At 45.7% G+C, this 15115-nt stretch overlaps 1 protein-coding gene across 2 annotated transcripts in view; it reads left to right on the top strand.

Moving 5' to 3' along the window:
- Lima1 (LIM domain and actin binding 1) overlaps positions 1–15115 on the top strand; it is a 107397-nt gene that overhangs the window by 24958 nt on the left and 67324 nt on the right. For both annotated transcript variants that reach the window (XM_052748948.1, XM_052748947.1), the window contains exon 2: positions 14268–14409. In XM_052748948.1, the coding sequence (XP_052604908.1) occupies positions 14291–14409 (119 nt within the window). In that variant the 5' untranslated portion in view covers positions 14268–14290. The remainder of the gene's footprint in view (positions 1–14267; positions 14410–15115) is intronic.

Genomic DNA, 15115 nt, shown 5'->3' with positions numbered 1-15115 from the left:
TCCTGAAAGCTCTAGTCTTTACAAATAGCTGATTTCAACAAATGGCTTTGGAGCCTGGGTCCCCATATCTTTATTAAGAGATGCCTCATGGTGACTGCGCCTGGGCCTCTAATTCTAGCCCATGGGAGGTGGAGACAGGAGGGTGAGGAATTCACTTAGCCGGGCTACATAGCAAGTTCAAGACCAGCCTAAACTACATGAGACTATGTCTCAAAAAAGTCAGACCTGAGACTGAAGAGATGGCTCAGTGGTTAACAGACTGCGTGTTTCTGAGGACCTAGGTTTGGTTAATAGACTGCGTGTTTCTGAGGACCTAGGTTTGGTTAATTGACTGCGTGTTTCTGAGGACCTAGGTTTGACTCCCTGCTCCTACACAGCAACTTACAACTATCTGTATGTAACTCCAGTCCTAGGGGATCTGATGCCCTCTTCTGGCCTCCTCAGGCATTGCATACACACGGTGCACATACATACATGCAGGGAAATGTGGGGGCCTGCTGGAGTCCAGCTCTGACCTGTCAAAGGGTTCTTTTGGGGAGGAGAGCGGAATGAGGAAATGATAGCTAGGAAGATAAAAGAGCTGGGCGGTGGTGGCGCTCACCTTTAATCCCAGCACTCGGGAGGCAGAGCCAGGCAGATCTCTGTGAGTTTGAGGTCAGCCTAGTCCACAGAACGAGATCCACAAAAGGCACCAAAACTACACAGAGAAACCCTGTTTCGAAAAAAAAAAAAGAAGAAGAAAGAAAGAAAAAAGATGGTAAGAAAGACAGAGACACAGGATAGCTTTGGGAGGGCCCTGGGTCAATACCCAGTTGCCTCGAGGTTTATTCCAAAGTGCTTTTTATCCACTACCCAGGGGAGAGGCAAAAGACATCCCACTTGAAAGATCAAAGCACAATGTACAGCCAAATGTAGACCCTTGAAAACACCTGGTAACCACACCTGTGGCCAAATCATCCCATTCTGCAGCCCTGCTGGGTAAAACTAGCTCAGATTCTCTGACCTTGAGTAAGGTCTCACTGGAGAGCCCCTGTGGGTCTCTACAGGCAAGACACTTATACATATAACATAAATCTTTTTAAAAACTTTTTAATCAAAACAGAATAACAAGAAACTGTACGGTGTGATCTGTTAGGGACTGGTCTTGTGACCTCCTTGGGCTGGGGAAGGAGGTCAGTGGACGAGTGCTTGGCCGTGAGCCTGAAGTCCTGGACTGTATCCCTAGCACGGCAAGGAACCTTCTAGCCTAGGCTTGAGGTGTTGGGAAGAAATCTGGGAAAAAAGTGTCCTCTAAACTAGGGCAGGAACTGTGCATAGGGGAGCAGCATTCTCAGAAAGGCCTGGAGTCCAGATGTGAGTTGGAGAAGGCTGGAGAGATGGCTCAGGGGTTAAGAGCACTGGCTACTCTTTCAGAGAGGACCCAGGTTCAATTCCCAGCACCCACATGGCAGTTCACAACTCTTGATAACTCCAGTTCCAGGGAATCTGACACCCTTACAGAGACATATATGCAGGGAAAACACCAGTGCACTTAAAAATAAATAAATCTGGGCTGGAGAGATGGCTCAGAGGTTAAGAGCACTGACTGCTCTTCCAGAGGTCCTGAGTTCAATTCCTAGCAACCACATGGTGGCTCACAACCTTCTGTAATGAGATCTGGTGCCCTCTTCTGGTCAGACATGCTGTATACATAATAAATAAATAAATCTAAAAATAAATAAATAAATAAATCTTTAAAAGAAAAAAAGATGTGAGTTGGGTCTGCCTGAAGCTGTTAGGGAGCTTTTTCTTTTAGTCACCAACCAACTCCCAAATCATGACGTGAAGACTTATTTATTAGTTTTGAATGCTCGGCCTAGCTTAGGCTCATTTCTGGCTAGCTCTTTTAAATTAACCTGTTTCTCTTTATCTACCTTTTGGCTTGGGGCTTTTAGTTTTTCTTTCCTTCTGTATATCTTGCTCCTCGCGTTTGTCTGTCTGACTGGCAGCTGCCTTGGCTTCTGGCCCAGGGCGTGTTCCTCTCTCTCTTCCTCGTTCTCTCCTCCTCCTTCTCTCCTTCCACTGAGCCCAGATTTCTCCTCCTATCTATCCTCTCTGCCTGCCAGCCCCACCTATCCCTCTCCCGCCTAGCTATTGGCCGCTCAGCTCTTTATTAGACCAATCAGGTGCCTTAGGCAGGCAAGGAGAAACAAATGCAGTACATCTTCACATAATTAAACACACATCCTTACCTCATTAAACAAATTCGGCATAAACAAATGTAGCACACCTTTTCACTAAAGAAATATTCTGCGGCATAAACAAATGTAACACACCTTTTTGCTAAAGAAATATTCTGCAGTATAAACAAATGTCGCACATCTTTGCCTAGTTAAAATAACATTCCACAACAGGCTTGATGCTGCTTTTTTTTTTTTTTTTTTTTTTTGGTTTTTCAAGACAGGGTTTCTCTGTGTAGCTTTGCGCCTTTCCTGAATCTCGCTCTGTAGACCAGGCTGGCCTCGAACTCACAGAGATCCGCCTGCCTCTGCCTCCCGAGTGCTGGGATTAAAGGCGTGCGCCACCACCGCCCGGCCTGATGCTGCTTTTTATCTCAGCACACAGGAGGCCAAGGCAGAAAGGCTGCAAGTGGAGCTAACTTGGATGGCATAGCAAGGTCAAGCTCCCCTCAAAAGTTTTAAAACTAATAATGCAAGGGAAAGTTTGTACAAAGTCTGTATGTAAAAGAAAACAAGGGAAATATATATAAAATACATTTTTTGATTGACAAGGTTTATCGAACACTCATTAGGTGGTAGGTAGTGCTATGTATACTTGCTGTTTAGTAACTTGTTACATTCTTTTTTTTCCTTTCTCCTAGACAGGGTTTCTGCGTAACAGCTCTAGCTGTCCTGGAACTCACTCTGTAAACCAGGCTGGCCTCGAACTCAGGGATCCTCCTGCCTCTGCCTTTCTAGTGCTGAACTTGTTGCATTCTTATAACCATGGGTAAATTCTTTTATCCCCAATTTTCAGGGGGGAAACAGTGTAAGATATAAGATTCTAACAACTAGATTCAAATCTGTGGCTTTGCTCTTAGCCTCTTACGGTTCTCTCTCCTCCCTGTGACATTATGTTAGTGAAGAAGGAATTGGCATACGGTCACCATAGTTAGAGAGGCATAGACCAAAGAGCCTGCAGGCTTCTTTTAAACTGAAAGCCTTGTATATATTCTGATACATCCATACTGTCCTTCACGGTATATTAGTTTGATATAAACAAGAATTCGTGTGCTGGTTCCTTTGGAGAAAAATTAATAAACTCAATTTGAGGGTCCTAGGGTATAAAAGCTAGTTTGTTTAAGTTGGATTGAATATTCTGGATTTATGGGATAAAGGAAGTGCTAGGGTGGAGGCAGGAAGCTTTTACACTTGCACATTGGCAATCATCTGACAGGACTAGCTTTGTTGACTTGTAGTTTATTGTTTTTTAAACAAGGTCTTTTTTTTTTTTTTTTCCAAGACAGGGGTGTAGCCCTGGCTGTCCTGGAACTCGCTTTGTAGACCAGGCTGGCCTCAGACTCAGAGATCCACCTGCCTCTGCCTCCTGAGTGTTGGGACTGAAGGTGTGCACCACCAACTCCAGCTGTGGTCCTTGTTTTGACGATCAGATCAGTGATCCTGGGGAAATGACTGGGGACAGAGCAAGGCCAGAGCAATGGATGGAAGGTGACAACGTGAATCACGTGGGGCTGTAATTCGACTGTGCTAGAGCAGCTGAGGGTGGGGGGAAGCTTAAGATTAAAAAAATAATTTAAAAAGCTATGTACAAGTTCAGGTATGTATTTATAGATACAGAAACATACTCACCAGAGATAGCTCCCACCTTAGGGAGAAAACCAGGGACGGAGGTGAGCACAGGTTCTGGGGAAGATGAATTGTCTTTTGGGGACCTGGGCGCTGTGGCTCAAAGGCAGAGCCAGCCTTTGCCTAGTGTGCTCAAGGTTCATTCTCTAGCACAAGGTCGAGAGGTGAAGAAAAAGTCTAACTGGAAGGTAGAGACACTTATTCTGCTTAACGTAGGCTGAAGCGGGGAAGACTGTGTCTGAGAGTGCTTGTTTGCTTCCATATTTTATCCCTGCCATGGTAAAGTGTGGCTCAGTAAACGGATGTAGACACAATGCCGCACACTCGGAGAGTGTAACCTTAGTCCCGATCCTTCCGTTAGCAGCTCCACGAGTGACATTGCTTCTCGGTTACACAACCACCTTCTATACGAAATGTCCATAAAAGGGGATGAAAGAGGGACCACATGTGCCTGAGTGACTCTGTCCTGACACATCTGCATCCTCGTTGACTCTGGGAATTTGGTTGGCGTTACAATCATCCTATTGTCTAGGTCCCTCTTTCTGCAGACGGCTGAAGCTCTCCCAACAACTGTGACTAGCCCGACATGCCTGTAGACTTGTCTGTCATGTTTCTGAACCATTAAACACTGCGCCTTTTGTGTATGTAAGTGAAGTTTCTTGTTTGTGGTTTATAGGATTAGTCTGGGGACATGGACAGTACCTCACTACTTAGATGAGGCTGTCCTCAAACTCGTGATCCTCCTGTCTCTACCTTCTGCACTGGTATTACAAGGCTTGCCTGTCATACCACACCTGGCTTCAAGTTACTAAGTGTTCTTCTTTTCTTTTTCGTTTGATTTGCATTTATGTCAAGAGTTTGAATAAGGGCTGGAGAGATGGCTCGGTGACTTTTTTTACATATGTATATGTAAATATACATATCTATATCCGTTTCTTTCTTTCAACCCTTACACATAACCATCCACTAATCCAGCAACTCTTCCTCACAGGTGAAGTATCAGTAGAATAATATCTGGAAGTCTGAAAATGAGACTCAACTCAGACTGGATAGGTGGAGAGCACCTTTAATGCAAGCCCATAAAAACTGAGGTCCCTGTTAACAGTAGACAGTGTCCTGCTGGCCAGGGTTAACTAGGTTTCTCTCAGGAATAGGGATGACTGCCTCTGATGATCATCATTCTGAGAAAAAGACAGCTGTCCCTTGACAGCTCAAGTCCCTTTATGTGGATCGTGTGGTGTTTCTGTATAACCTGAGTGTGCCTCATCCCATCACTACACTGTCTATGGCCTCTAACACGACAGGTGCAGTGCAAAGTTACACTGTGTTTGTTGATCATGGAGTAACGACCCAAGTCTGAGCACCCAGTGTAGGTGCAACACTGCTTGTTTTTGTTTCTGTGGTGGTTTCCTGTTGTATTTGAGACAGGTCTGGCTGGCCTTAAACTCCTAACCATGCCCCGGCCTCAGCCTTCTGAGTACTGAGAATATAGGCACGCACTAACGTTCCCTGCCAAATGTGACTTTTTGAAAATATTATTGGCTCTCAGTTGGTTTATTCCACCAATGCAGAATCCACGTGTGTAGGGAGCAATCCGTGGTTGTCACTGTGGCCTTTAATACATTTTCATCACATTTATGTGTGCTTGGTGCGCACACGCGCATGCACCACGGCGAAGGTGTGGAAGTCAGAGGTTAACTTGCAAGCGTCAGCTCTTACCTTCTTACGTGTAGAACCTGGGCCTTAAACTCAGGTTACCAGGTTTGGCAGCAAATGCCGTTATGCACGGAGCTGTCTTGCTGACCCACCTCCTACTGAAAAACAATTTGTATGAGTTTGCACCTAGGTGGTTCAGGAGTGAATTGAGGTGATCTTTCTTCTTAGCGATCAACTTTTTGTCTTGGCTAAAGTGGTTACCATCATTTTGACTTTTGATGTAAAGAAAATAGAATTTGGAACCAAATGACATATGAATTTGAACCCAGCTCTGCTACTTTATAACTAGATTAACTTTGTAAGATTATTTAATAAATCTGACTCTAAGATTCATAATCGTAAATTAATAGGGATGGAGAGCTGGCTCGGTGTTTAAGAGCACTTGTGGCTGTCTCCGAGGACCCAAATTCAGTTCCCAGGATCCACATGGTGGCCCACAGCTGTCCATTACTCCACTTCCAGGGGATCTGGCTCCCTCTTCTGACCTCTGCAGGCCAGGCACAAACATGGTATACATATGTATATGCAGGCAAAACACTTACACATAAAATACAAATAAATAACCTAATAGACATATATTAATAAACCAATCTTATTTGAGTGACTGTGGGGCTTAAGTGAGATTTTTGCTGTGTCTAAAGTAGCTGTTTCAAATGTTCTGTTTCTCTCAAGAGTTCCTTTGGCTTTTTTTTTTTTCCCCTCCCTGTATATGCCAGGCCGTCTGGAACTTGCCACGTAGCCTAGGCTGGCTTCAAACTAGGCTGGTCTTCCTGTCTTAGCTTCCCAAATGCTGGGATGCATGAGTGAGCACCCATGCCCAGCCCTGGGACCTTCCGCTTGCTTCCTTTCTTTGTAAGAAAGTCTGTGTTGCATGGGGACGCCTGTGTGGGCACAGGAGCAGAGGGCAGAGGAGGATCATGATGTCAGAGTCTGCCTTTCTCCTTGGAACACAGTCTCATTTGCCACTGCACAGGCCAAGCTTCCTGACCCTGACGCTTCTACGTTCTCTTGTTCGTTCTCTGCCTCCCCCATCACCACGGGGACACTGGGATTGTAGATGCACACTGCTGCTCCCGAGTTCATGTGCGTTCTGGAGTTCTGAACTGAGGTCCTCAGGCTTGTGTGGAAACTGCTTTCTTTACTCACGGAGCCGTCTCTCCAGCCCTCAGTGGTCTGGATTTTAACCTAAGCTTTGGATTGGTAGTTTTCTTGTGTGTCCTTTGGATTTTCTTTCATTATATGTATGTCTCATCCTGTGTCAAACAAAAGTAGTCGTGAGGCTGGAGAGCTGGCTCAGCAGTTAGGAGCACTGGGTATTTTTACAAAGGGCCTGCATTTGGTTCCCAGCACCCACATCAGGCAACTCATAACTGCCTGTAACTCCAGTTCTGAGGGATCTGATGCCCTATTCTGGCCTCTGTGGGCACCTGCACACATGTGGCACTCATACACCTAGAGATAAAAATAAATTTAAAGCCAGGTGGTGGTGGTGCACACCTTTAATCCCAGCACTGGGAGGCAGAGGTAGGCGGATCTCTGAGTTCAAGGCCAGCCTGCTTGACAGAGTGATTTTCAGGACAGCTAGGGATACATAGAGAAACTCTGTCTCAAAAAAAAAAAAAAAAAAAATGAACTAATTAATTAATTAATTAAAATCAAAACTGGTCCTTCTTTTTTCTATATTTACACTCAGCCTTTCGGTCAGTCCGGTTGATAATGCTAGCTTTGACTCCATCTCCTACTCTAAGTCCCTCTTACTGGACAGTTAGTTTTAAAATTATTCCTGTCTTCTGTTCCCACATATGCTACCGTAAACGTGGATTGCCTCTCACTCAGACAGTTCTAGTATCTTCTGGTAATTTAGATTTGTCTTTGTTGCTCTTAGCAAGTTTTTTTTTTTTTTTTTTTTTTTTTTTTTTTTTTTTTGGTTTTTTGAGACAGGGTTTCTCTGCGTAGCTTTGCGCCTTTCCTGGAACTCACTTGGTAGCCCAGGCTGGCCTCGAACTCACAGAGATCCGCCTGCCTCTGCCTCCCATGTGCTGGGATTAAAGGCGTGCGCCACCACCGCCCGGCCGAAGTTAATACTCCTAACTCTTTTTTTTTTTTTTTTTTTTTGGCTCTTAGCAAGTTTTACATTGGTGCAGATTTCTTTTTTCTTCTTCTTTTTTTTTTTTTTCTTTTTCATAAGACAGAGTCTTGCGTATCCCAGGCTGGCATCAAGCTTATATACAGCAGAGGGTGACCTTGAACTTCTGATCCTCCTAGTCCCCTTCTCGAGTGCTAGGATTACAGGTGAGTGCCACCACCCCTGGCTGTGTACAGTGCTGGAGGCAGGACCCAGGGCTTCATGCACATACTAGCTACATCCCAACACTGACTGGATTTTCTTTCTTTCTTTCTTTCTTTCTTTCTTTCTTTCTTTCTTTCTTTCTTTCTTTCTTTTTCCTTTTCTTTTTCTTTTTCTTTTTCTTTTTTTTTTTTTTTGTGTGTGATAGGGTCTCACTCTGTAACCCAGAACTTGCAGGGATCTTCCTACCTCAGCATCTACAGTGCTGGGAGAATAGGTGTGCACCACCATACCCAGCTAAAAGAATCGTTTAAAACATGGTGTTCATGTATTGCTTGCCTCTTGAGAAACTCTGGACCGCACCTGCGCAGGCTGCAGGGCACGGCGCTTTTCTTGTCGATGTGACTGTTAAAGCTGAGGGGAGTTGCCTTAAGGGTCGTACACATGAAGATGAGATGCCATCTCTGCTCACTCATACGCTAGTTCTTACCACTGTTGGAATATGGCCCCGGTTCTTCAGCGTGGTCTTCACAACTCTTCCCAGCCCGGCTGCACCCCGTCCATTTCTGCCTAGAATCCCACCCGCTTCCTCAGACACTGGCGTTACCCTTCCCACCTCAGATGGACGCTCCTCCTTCTGCCCTCTCGTTCACATCCTTCCATCCTGCACATCCCCGGTCGAGTTGATGTCTTTTCCTCCCACTGGGCCAGAGGTGTGCACCGCCTCTAACCACGCCCTTGCCTTGTGCTGTAGTTGTGTGGATGTCCAGAGAGTCAGTAGATGAGGAGCAGTCCTGGAGAAGGGGGCTCTCTGTCCGTCTTTCAGGTACAATCTGCTCATTGCTTGGCTGGAAGGTGTGTCTCTCCTAACCTTAGACCCAAGTGAGTAGTACAAATCTCCTTTGCATTTTAGACAAAAGCAATCAAAATCACAAACTTGAACTTAGGAATTGCTTTTTTTTTAAAACTTTATTATCTCTATTTCCCCAAATAATATATCCAGGCATGGTGGCAAATGCTTGTAATCCCAGCACTTGGAAAGCTGAAGCAGGAGGATTGTGAGTTTGAGGCCAGTCAGAGAACTACTTAGCCAGACTTTGATATATGAATACCTAGGGGGAGTGGTGGTGGTGGTGGTGGTGGTGGTGGTGGTGGTGGTGGTGGTGTGGTGTATTTTACATGGCATCTTATTATGTTGCCCAGGCAAGTCTCAAACATTCCTGCCTCAGCCTTTGAAATAATTGAGACTATTGACTTGCACAACTGCATCTGGTTCTGTTTCTTTCTTTTTTTCTTTTCTTTGAACAGCTTTGAGAACATACTTTATTTTTCCCTCTTTTATCCATGATTGTTAAAGAACTGACAACATTTATATTCACGCCCACATTGGAAGCATAATTTTTCCAAATGTTGTCTTTCAAGTGTTGGTCAACATTCCCTAAATTTGGCTTAGCCGTAGCCCCCATCTTGATGTTCAGCTGAATTGCATGTCACTCCCGTGCCTTTCTTTCATTAGAGGAAATGCTGATGGTGTTTGATGAGTCTGTCGTCAGCTACAGGCTGGGATGCGGATGCACAAGTACGTCTCACGTGTCATTTGGTGTATTCAGGTTGAGATCACATGAGTAGTATCACTGTTCTGTCCAGAAAGAGGAGACATTTTTAAAGCTGTCCCATTTGCTATTGACCTATTCTGTAGAAGTGTCATTTCCTCTTCTTCTTATTCATCCCGTTGTTATGAATAAGAAAGCTAAGTCTGAGGGGAAAAAAACCCCAAACACAAGCTTTAAGTGGTGAAACCAGCGGTTATACTTGAATGCACCCATCTCTCAACGCCAAGGCTCCTCAGCGTCACTGTGTGGTGCTCCCTTCCAGTGTTACAGTGTGTGGTGCTCCTTTCCACCGAAAACAAAGCTGTATTATCTTCAGAGAAGGCTTTCGACGGAAGGACAGAGCGCACTGCCTGTGGGGAAGCAGCGTTGTCTCGGGACGCTATCTGTCATCTGCTTTGCATTGTGAGGCCTCCAGCATGCTCGGTCGGCACACCGCATTCTGCTGTTGCCCAGGCTGTTAAGGGTGGTTCCGACGAATCCATTCTGCAGACCAGTTCTGCTCTGTGGTTGTCAAGAGAACAGTTCTTTGATCTGTAATTTTTCCCTATTCAAATACGGAAGTATTGACTTGTTTCTGAGCTCATCTCTTCTGGAAAAAGGTTGTAACCCCTTTGGTAATTACCAGGACAAGAAAACCCAGCCACAAGCTTAGCAGGTGGGGACTGAGTGATGTTGAGGGTACACTTGGTACTTTCTACAGATCGAAGAGATTCCAGAAGAGAATGTTAAGTGTAGGGGATTTATCCTCTGAATTTAAATGTATCATACATTCCCCAGTTGTTAGGAGGCTTTATAATTGTAAGAGCCAGTGCTAGTTCATTATACTTAAAACATTCTGCACAGTACTGAAGTATGCCTAATATTTCAAATATATATTATCTCCTTAAATCTACAGTGAAATCCTAGAAAGACAAGTGTTATCCTTGGTTTTCATCTGAAGATACTAAAACTAAAGAGATGACCTAAGTTAAAACATTTTCTGCAGTTATATACTGTGTACAGTGTGTGGTGGTCATGTACTGTGTACAGTGTGTGGTGATCATGTACTGTGTAGTGTGTGGTGATCATGTACTGTGTAGTGTGTGGTGATCATGTACTGTGTACAGTGTGTGGTGATCATGTACTGTTACAGTGTGTGGTGATCATGTACTGTGTAGTGTGTGGTGATCATGTACTGTGTAATGTGTGGTGATCATGTACTGTGTAGTGTGTGGTGATCATGTACTGTGTACAGTGTGTGGTGATCATGTACTGTGTACAGTGTGTGGTGATCATGTACTGTTACAGTGTGTGGTGATCATGTACTGTGTAGTGTGTGGTGATCATGTACTGTGTACAGTGTGTGGTGATCATGTACTGTGTAGTGTGTGGTGATCATGTACTGTTACAGTGTGTGGTGATCATGTACTGTTACAGTGTGTGGTGATCATGTACTGTGTACAGTGTGTGGTGATCATGTACTGTTACAGTGTGTGGTGATCATGTACTGTGTACAGTGTGTGGTGATCATGTACTGTATAGTGTGTGGTGATCATGTACTGTGTAGTGTGTGGTGGTCATGTACTGTGTACAGTGTGTGGTGATCATGTACTGTGTAGTGTGTGGTGATCGTGTACTGTGTAGTGTGTGGTGATCATGTACTGTGTACAGTGTGTGGTGATCATGTACTGTTACAGTGTGTGGTGATCATGTACTGTGTACAGTGTGTGGTGATCATGTACTGTATAGTGTGTGGTGATCATGTACTGTGTAGTGTGTGGTGGTCATGTACTGTGTACAGTGTGTGGTGATCATGTACTGTGTACAGTGTGTGGTGATCATGTACTGTTACAGTGTGTGGTGATCATGTACTGTGTAGTGTGTGGTGATCATGTACTGTGTACAGTGTGTGGTGATCATGTACTGTTACAGTGTGTGGTGATCATGTACTGTGTACAGTGTGTGGTGATCATGTACTGTATAGTGTGTGGTGATCATGTACTGTGTAGTGTGTGGTGGTCATGTACTGTGTACAGTGTGTGGTGATCATGTACTGTATAGTGTGTGGTGATCATGTACTGTGTACAGTGTGTGGTGATCATGTACTGTGTACAGTGTGTGGTGATCATGTACTGTTACAGTGTGTGGTGATCATGTACTGTGTAGTGTGTGGTGATCATGTACTGTGTAGTGTGTGGTGATCATGTACTGTGTAGTGTGTGGTGATCATGTACTGTTACAGTGTGTGGTGATCATGTACTGTTACAGTGTGTGGTGATCATGTACTGTTACAGTGTGTGGTGATCATGTCCTGTGTAGTGTGTGGTGATCACGTTCATGCCCATTACCTTCACTTATCCTCAGGCTCTTACTGCTCCTCTGCTTCTCCCCAACCAATTCCTTTCCTGTTTTATATCTTTTTGATCGATCTATTGGCTTTTGTTTGCTTGCGTCGGGAAGGGGTGTATGCATGCTTGCTGTGAGCAGAGGACAGCTTTGGGGAGTCCTTTCCTTCCACCATGCAGGTCCTGGGGATGGCACTCAGGTTGTCAGCTTGGTAGCCAGTGCCTTTACCCATGGAATCATCTCAGCAGCGTCATACCCTGTCTTTTTCCTGCAGGTCCCCACAGCTGCTGTGTGCTCATGATTTCAATAGCTGCGGCACAGCCAGACGACAGCATTTGATAGCCCTTCTGCCTGTCCTCTGGCTCTTACATTCTTCCTCCTCCTCTTCCACAGCATTGCCTGGTTTTGGAGGGTGAAATACAGATGTCCAGTTTAGAGCTGAAGCCTCTACTTAGTAGTCACTTATTCTCAACACTTTGACAAGCCTCTGCACTAACCATTGCCCTCTGTAAAAAGACGCTTCTCTGACCCAGACTGAGACCAGCACTGGTCTGTGGCAGTTTGTATTCTTGCCCATTCAACAAAATGCCAGTAGTGCATTCCCTCTAGAGCCCAGCCAGAGGCTTTTGCCCAAGTTTATAATACCAGACATGAATTCATCCATTCAGAAAGTGATTGGCTAAACCCCACCCCCACCCCACTCCTGGTCTTGCCCCGTCGCACGAGTCGTGTCTTGCCTGGTGGGTTGGTGTTGTACCATGGCTTGGTAAGACAGTTGATGACATTTCTTCCCCAGTGGCCTGCAAAGCCCCTTCCAGAACTGTGACTGGGGCCAGCAGGGAGGAAGCGGCCAGCTCAGTTGTAGTTCTGTTTCCTGCATCCTAAGTGTCCGGTATCTTCAACAATGGGGTTTTACCAGCTAATTCCGGAGGGGAACCAGGACCAGTGGTGCTGGCCTGTGTCGTTTCAGGTGCTTCTAGGAACTCACTGACCATTACTCCTAGGGAGGTATCCTGTACCCGGCACTGGGATTTTCATTTAAAAACCTATGGTTTCTTGGGGCTGAAGAGATGGCTCAGCAGTTAAGTGCACTTGCTGCTCTCGTGGAGGTTCTGAGTTTGATTCCCAGCACCCACATGTGGCAGCTCACACATTTGTAACTCCAGTTCCCGGGGATCTCGTGCCTCATTCTGGCCTCCATGGCATCAGGCATGCGCATGTGTACAGACATACATGTAGGCAAAGTAGCCACTTGTGCACATAAAATAAAAATTAAAAACAAAGCAAAACGAACATCCTGTAGCTTCTGGGGGCAGCCTGACCCACCCATATGGGGAATTCCACTTATATTTTTTAAGTTTCTAAAATAGTAGGTTCCTTTTTGGTTGGCCCTCTTCTTCACCCCCACATCCCCCATCTCCCCCAAACCTTTCATCACTATTTCAACCTTTCTTCATGCAGTAATCCTCTTTTACATCTGTGTCCGGCCACCGAAGACACCCCCACCCCGCACCCCGCACCACCACATACTCACACATAACTTTCCCGGCCCCTTTCTTGCCCCCTGGCCCCTAGAGCTACTCACTCCAACTTAAACACAGAAGTCTAAAAATTCCAAGCTAGGACCTACGCATGAGAGGGAACGGAGTTTCTTCTGTCAGGGCCTGGGTTATCATACTCTGTTTAAGGATTTTGTCCCTAAGACTCCACCAATGTAAAACATTTTGTATCTATCTGCTTGTCTACTTGGCAGTGCTGGGGTTGGAGCCCAGAGCCTTGCCCATGCTAGGCAAGTTCCCTAGGGCTGAGCTGTGTCCCAGCCCCCAAATGTAACTTATTCAAAGTAACAAACTTGCAATACCATCACAGCCTGCCTCGCTCTTTCTCTTAGAGCGTCCCTAGCTCTGTCTCTGGAATCACAGTGATAACAGAGGTCAGTACTCCGGAGTACAGGGAGAGGAGGTAGGGGAGACAGAGAGAGGGAGACAGAGTGGGGAGGGGGGAGGGGGGGAGAGGGAGGGGAGGAAGGAGGAAGGCAGAGAGAGAGACAGGAGGGAGGGAGAGACAGAACAGAGAGCCCTGTGGACGTCGGCAGAGACTAGTTTGGGCTTGACTCGTGAGATGTTGATTGCATCTCTCCTAGGATGTTATTCCAAAGAGGGGAAGATTTCACTGCAAATGTGACTTTGGAACAGACTTAAGTTCAGAAAAAGGCCAACTGATATTTGCACAGTAGGGCCAGTGATAAATGATGGAATTGAAAAGGAACCTCAGAGATCATCTGTTCTGACCTCCTTTTACAGGAAACTGCACCCCAAAGACACTGACTCATCTGACCGAGGTCACCCAAGCTTCGGGAAGGCAGCAGAGGCTTGTGGCTGCTGCTTCGGGCTCTCGTGCTCGCTCATCCTGCTGCCCGTCCCTGAGTGCTGGGAATCCTGTCCTGTGTTAACGTTTGTTCTCCCTTTCTCCATTCCATAGGTATTTTAGAGTCTGTAGACAAGATGGAATCAACTCCATTTAATAGACGGCAGTGGACTTCCCTGTCATTGAGAGTAACGGCCAAAGAACTTTCTCTTGTCAACAAGAACAAGTCATCGGCGATTGTGGAAATATTCTCCAAGTAAGTGCTGATCTTGGTCCAAGAGGACCATCTGTCTTGAGCAAGCTCTACCCGCTGTCAGGAGAACTGGTGAAGCAATGTAAAACGGCTGGATTGGGCACCCCTGGATGTTATGCACTGTAGAGAAAAAGAATGTTAATGATCAGGGGACCTTCCCTCCATCTTTGAATTTTTATTTCACTGAAGACAAGAAAATGTTACACACACAAAAGATACTGATAACACCCCTAAGTATAAAGCCAACGGTTACCAAATCCAAAGGAACGGAGTGGGGATCAGATGAGCGGCCGTCCAGGAAGGTGCTTTGTTTTGTTTTGTTCGCTCAATGGTTTGCGGGTTTGTACTGCGATGGGGTCTCCTGTAGCCCAGGCTGGCCTTGTCCCCACTCTTTAGCAGAGAGTGACTGTGTCCTCCTAACCTCCAGCCTCTGCCTCGCAGGGTTAGAGTTGTGTGCCACCAAGCCCAGTGTGCTGTTTCGTAAGGTTTTTCCTCCCTGCTCTGCAGCCTAGGTTGGTAGCCCGGGACTCATTACATATCCCAGACTGGGTTTGCATTCATGAGTAAATCTCTTGCCTCAACCTCCTTCCTGAATGCTGGGTTTCTTGGTGTAAGTCACCATGCCCTGTAGGGGGGAAAAAAGTGTAACTTTTCATTTTTCAGTGCTAAGGGTCAAACCCAGAGCCCTATGCATGCTAGGTATGAACTC

This window comes from Peromyscus californicus, unplaced genomic scaffold (assembly GCF_007827085.1).
Source record: "Peromyscus californicus insignis strain IS unplaced genomic scaffold, ASM782708v3 Scaffold_20__1_contigs__length_68692818, whole genome shotgun sequence".
Taxonomy (NCBI): domain Eukaryota; kingdom Metazoa; phylum Chordata; class Mammalia; order Rodentia; family Cricetidae; genus Peromyscus; species Peromyscus californicus.
Note: the sequence above shows the minus strand (reverse complement) of the source record. Positions and strands in the feature narration are given on the sequence as shown.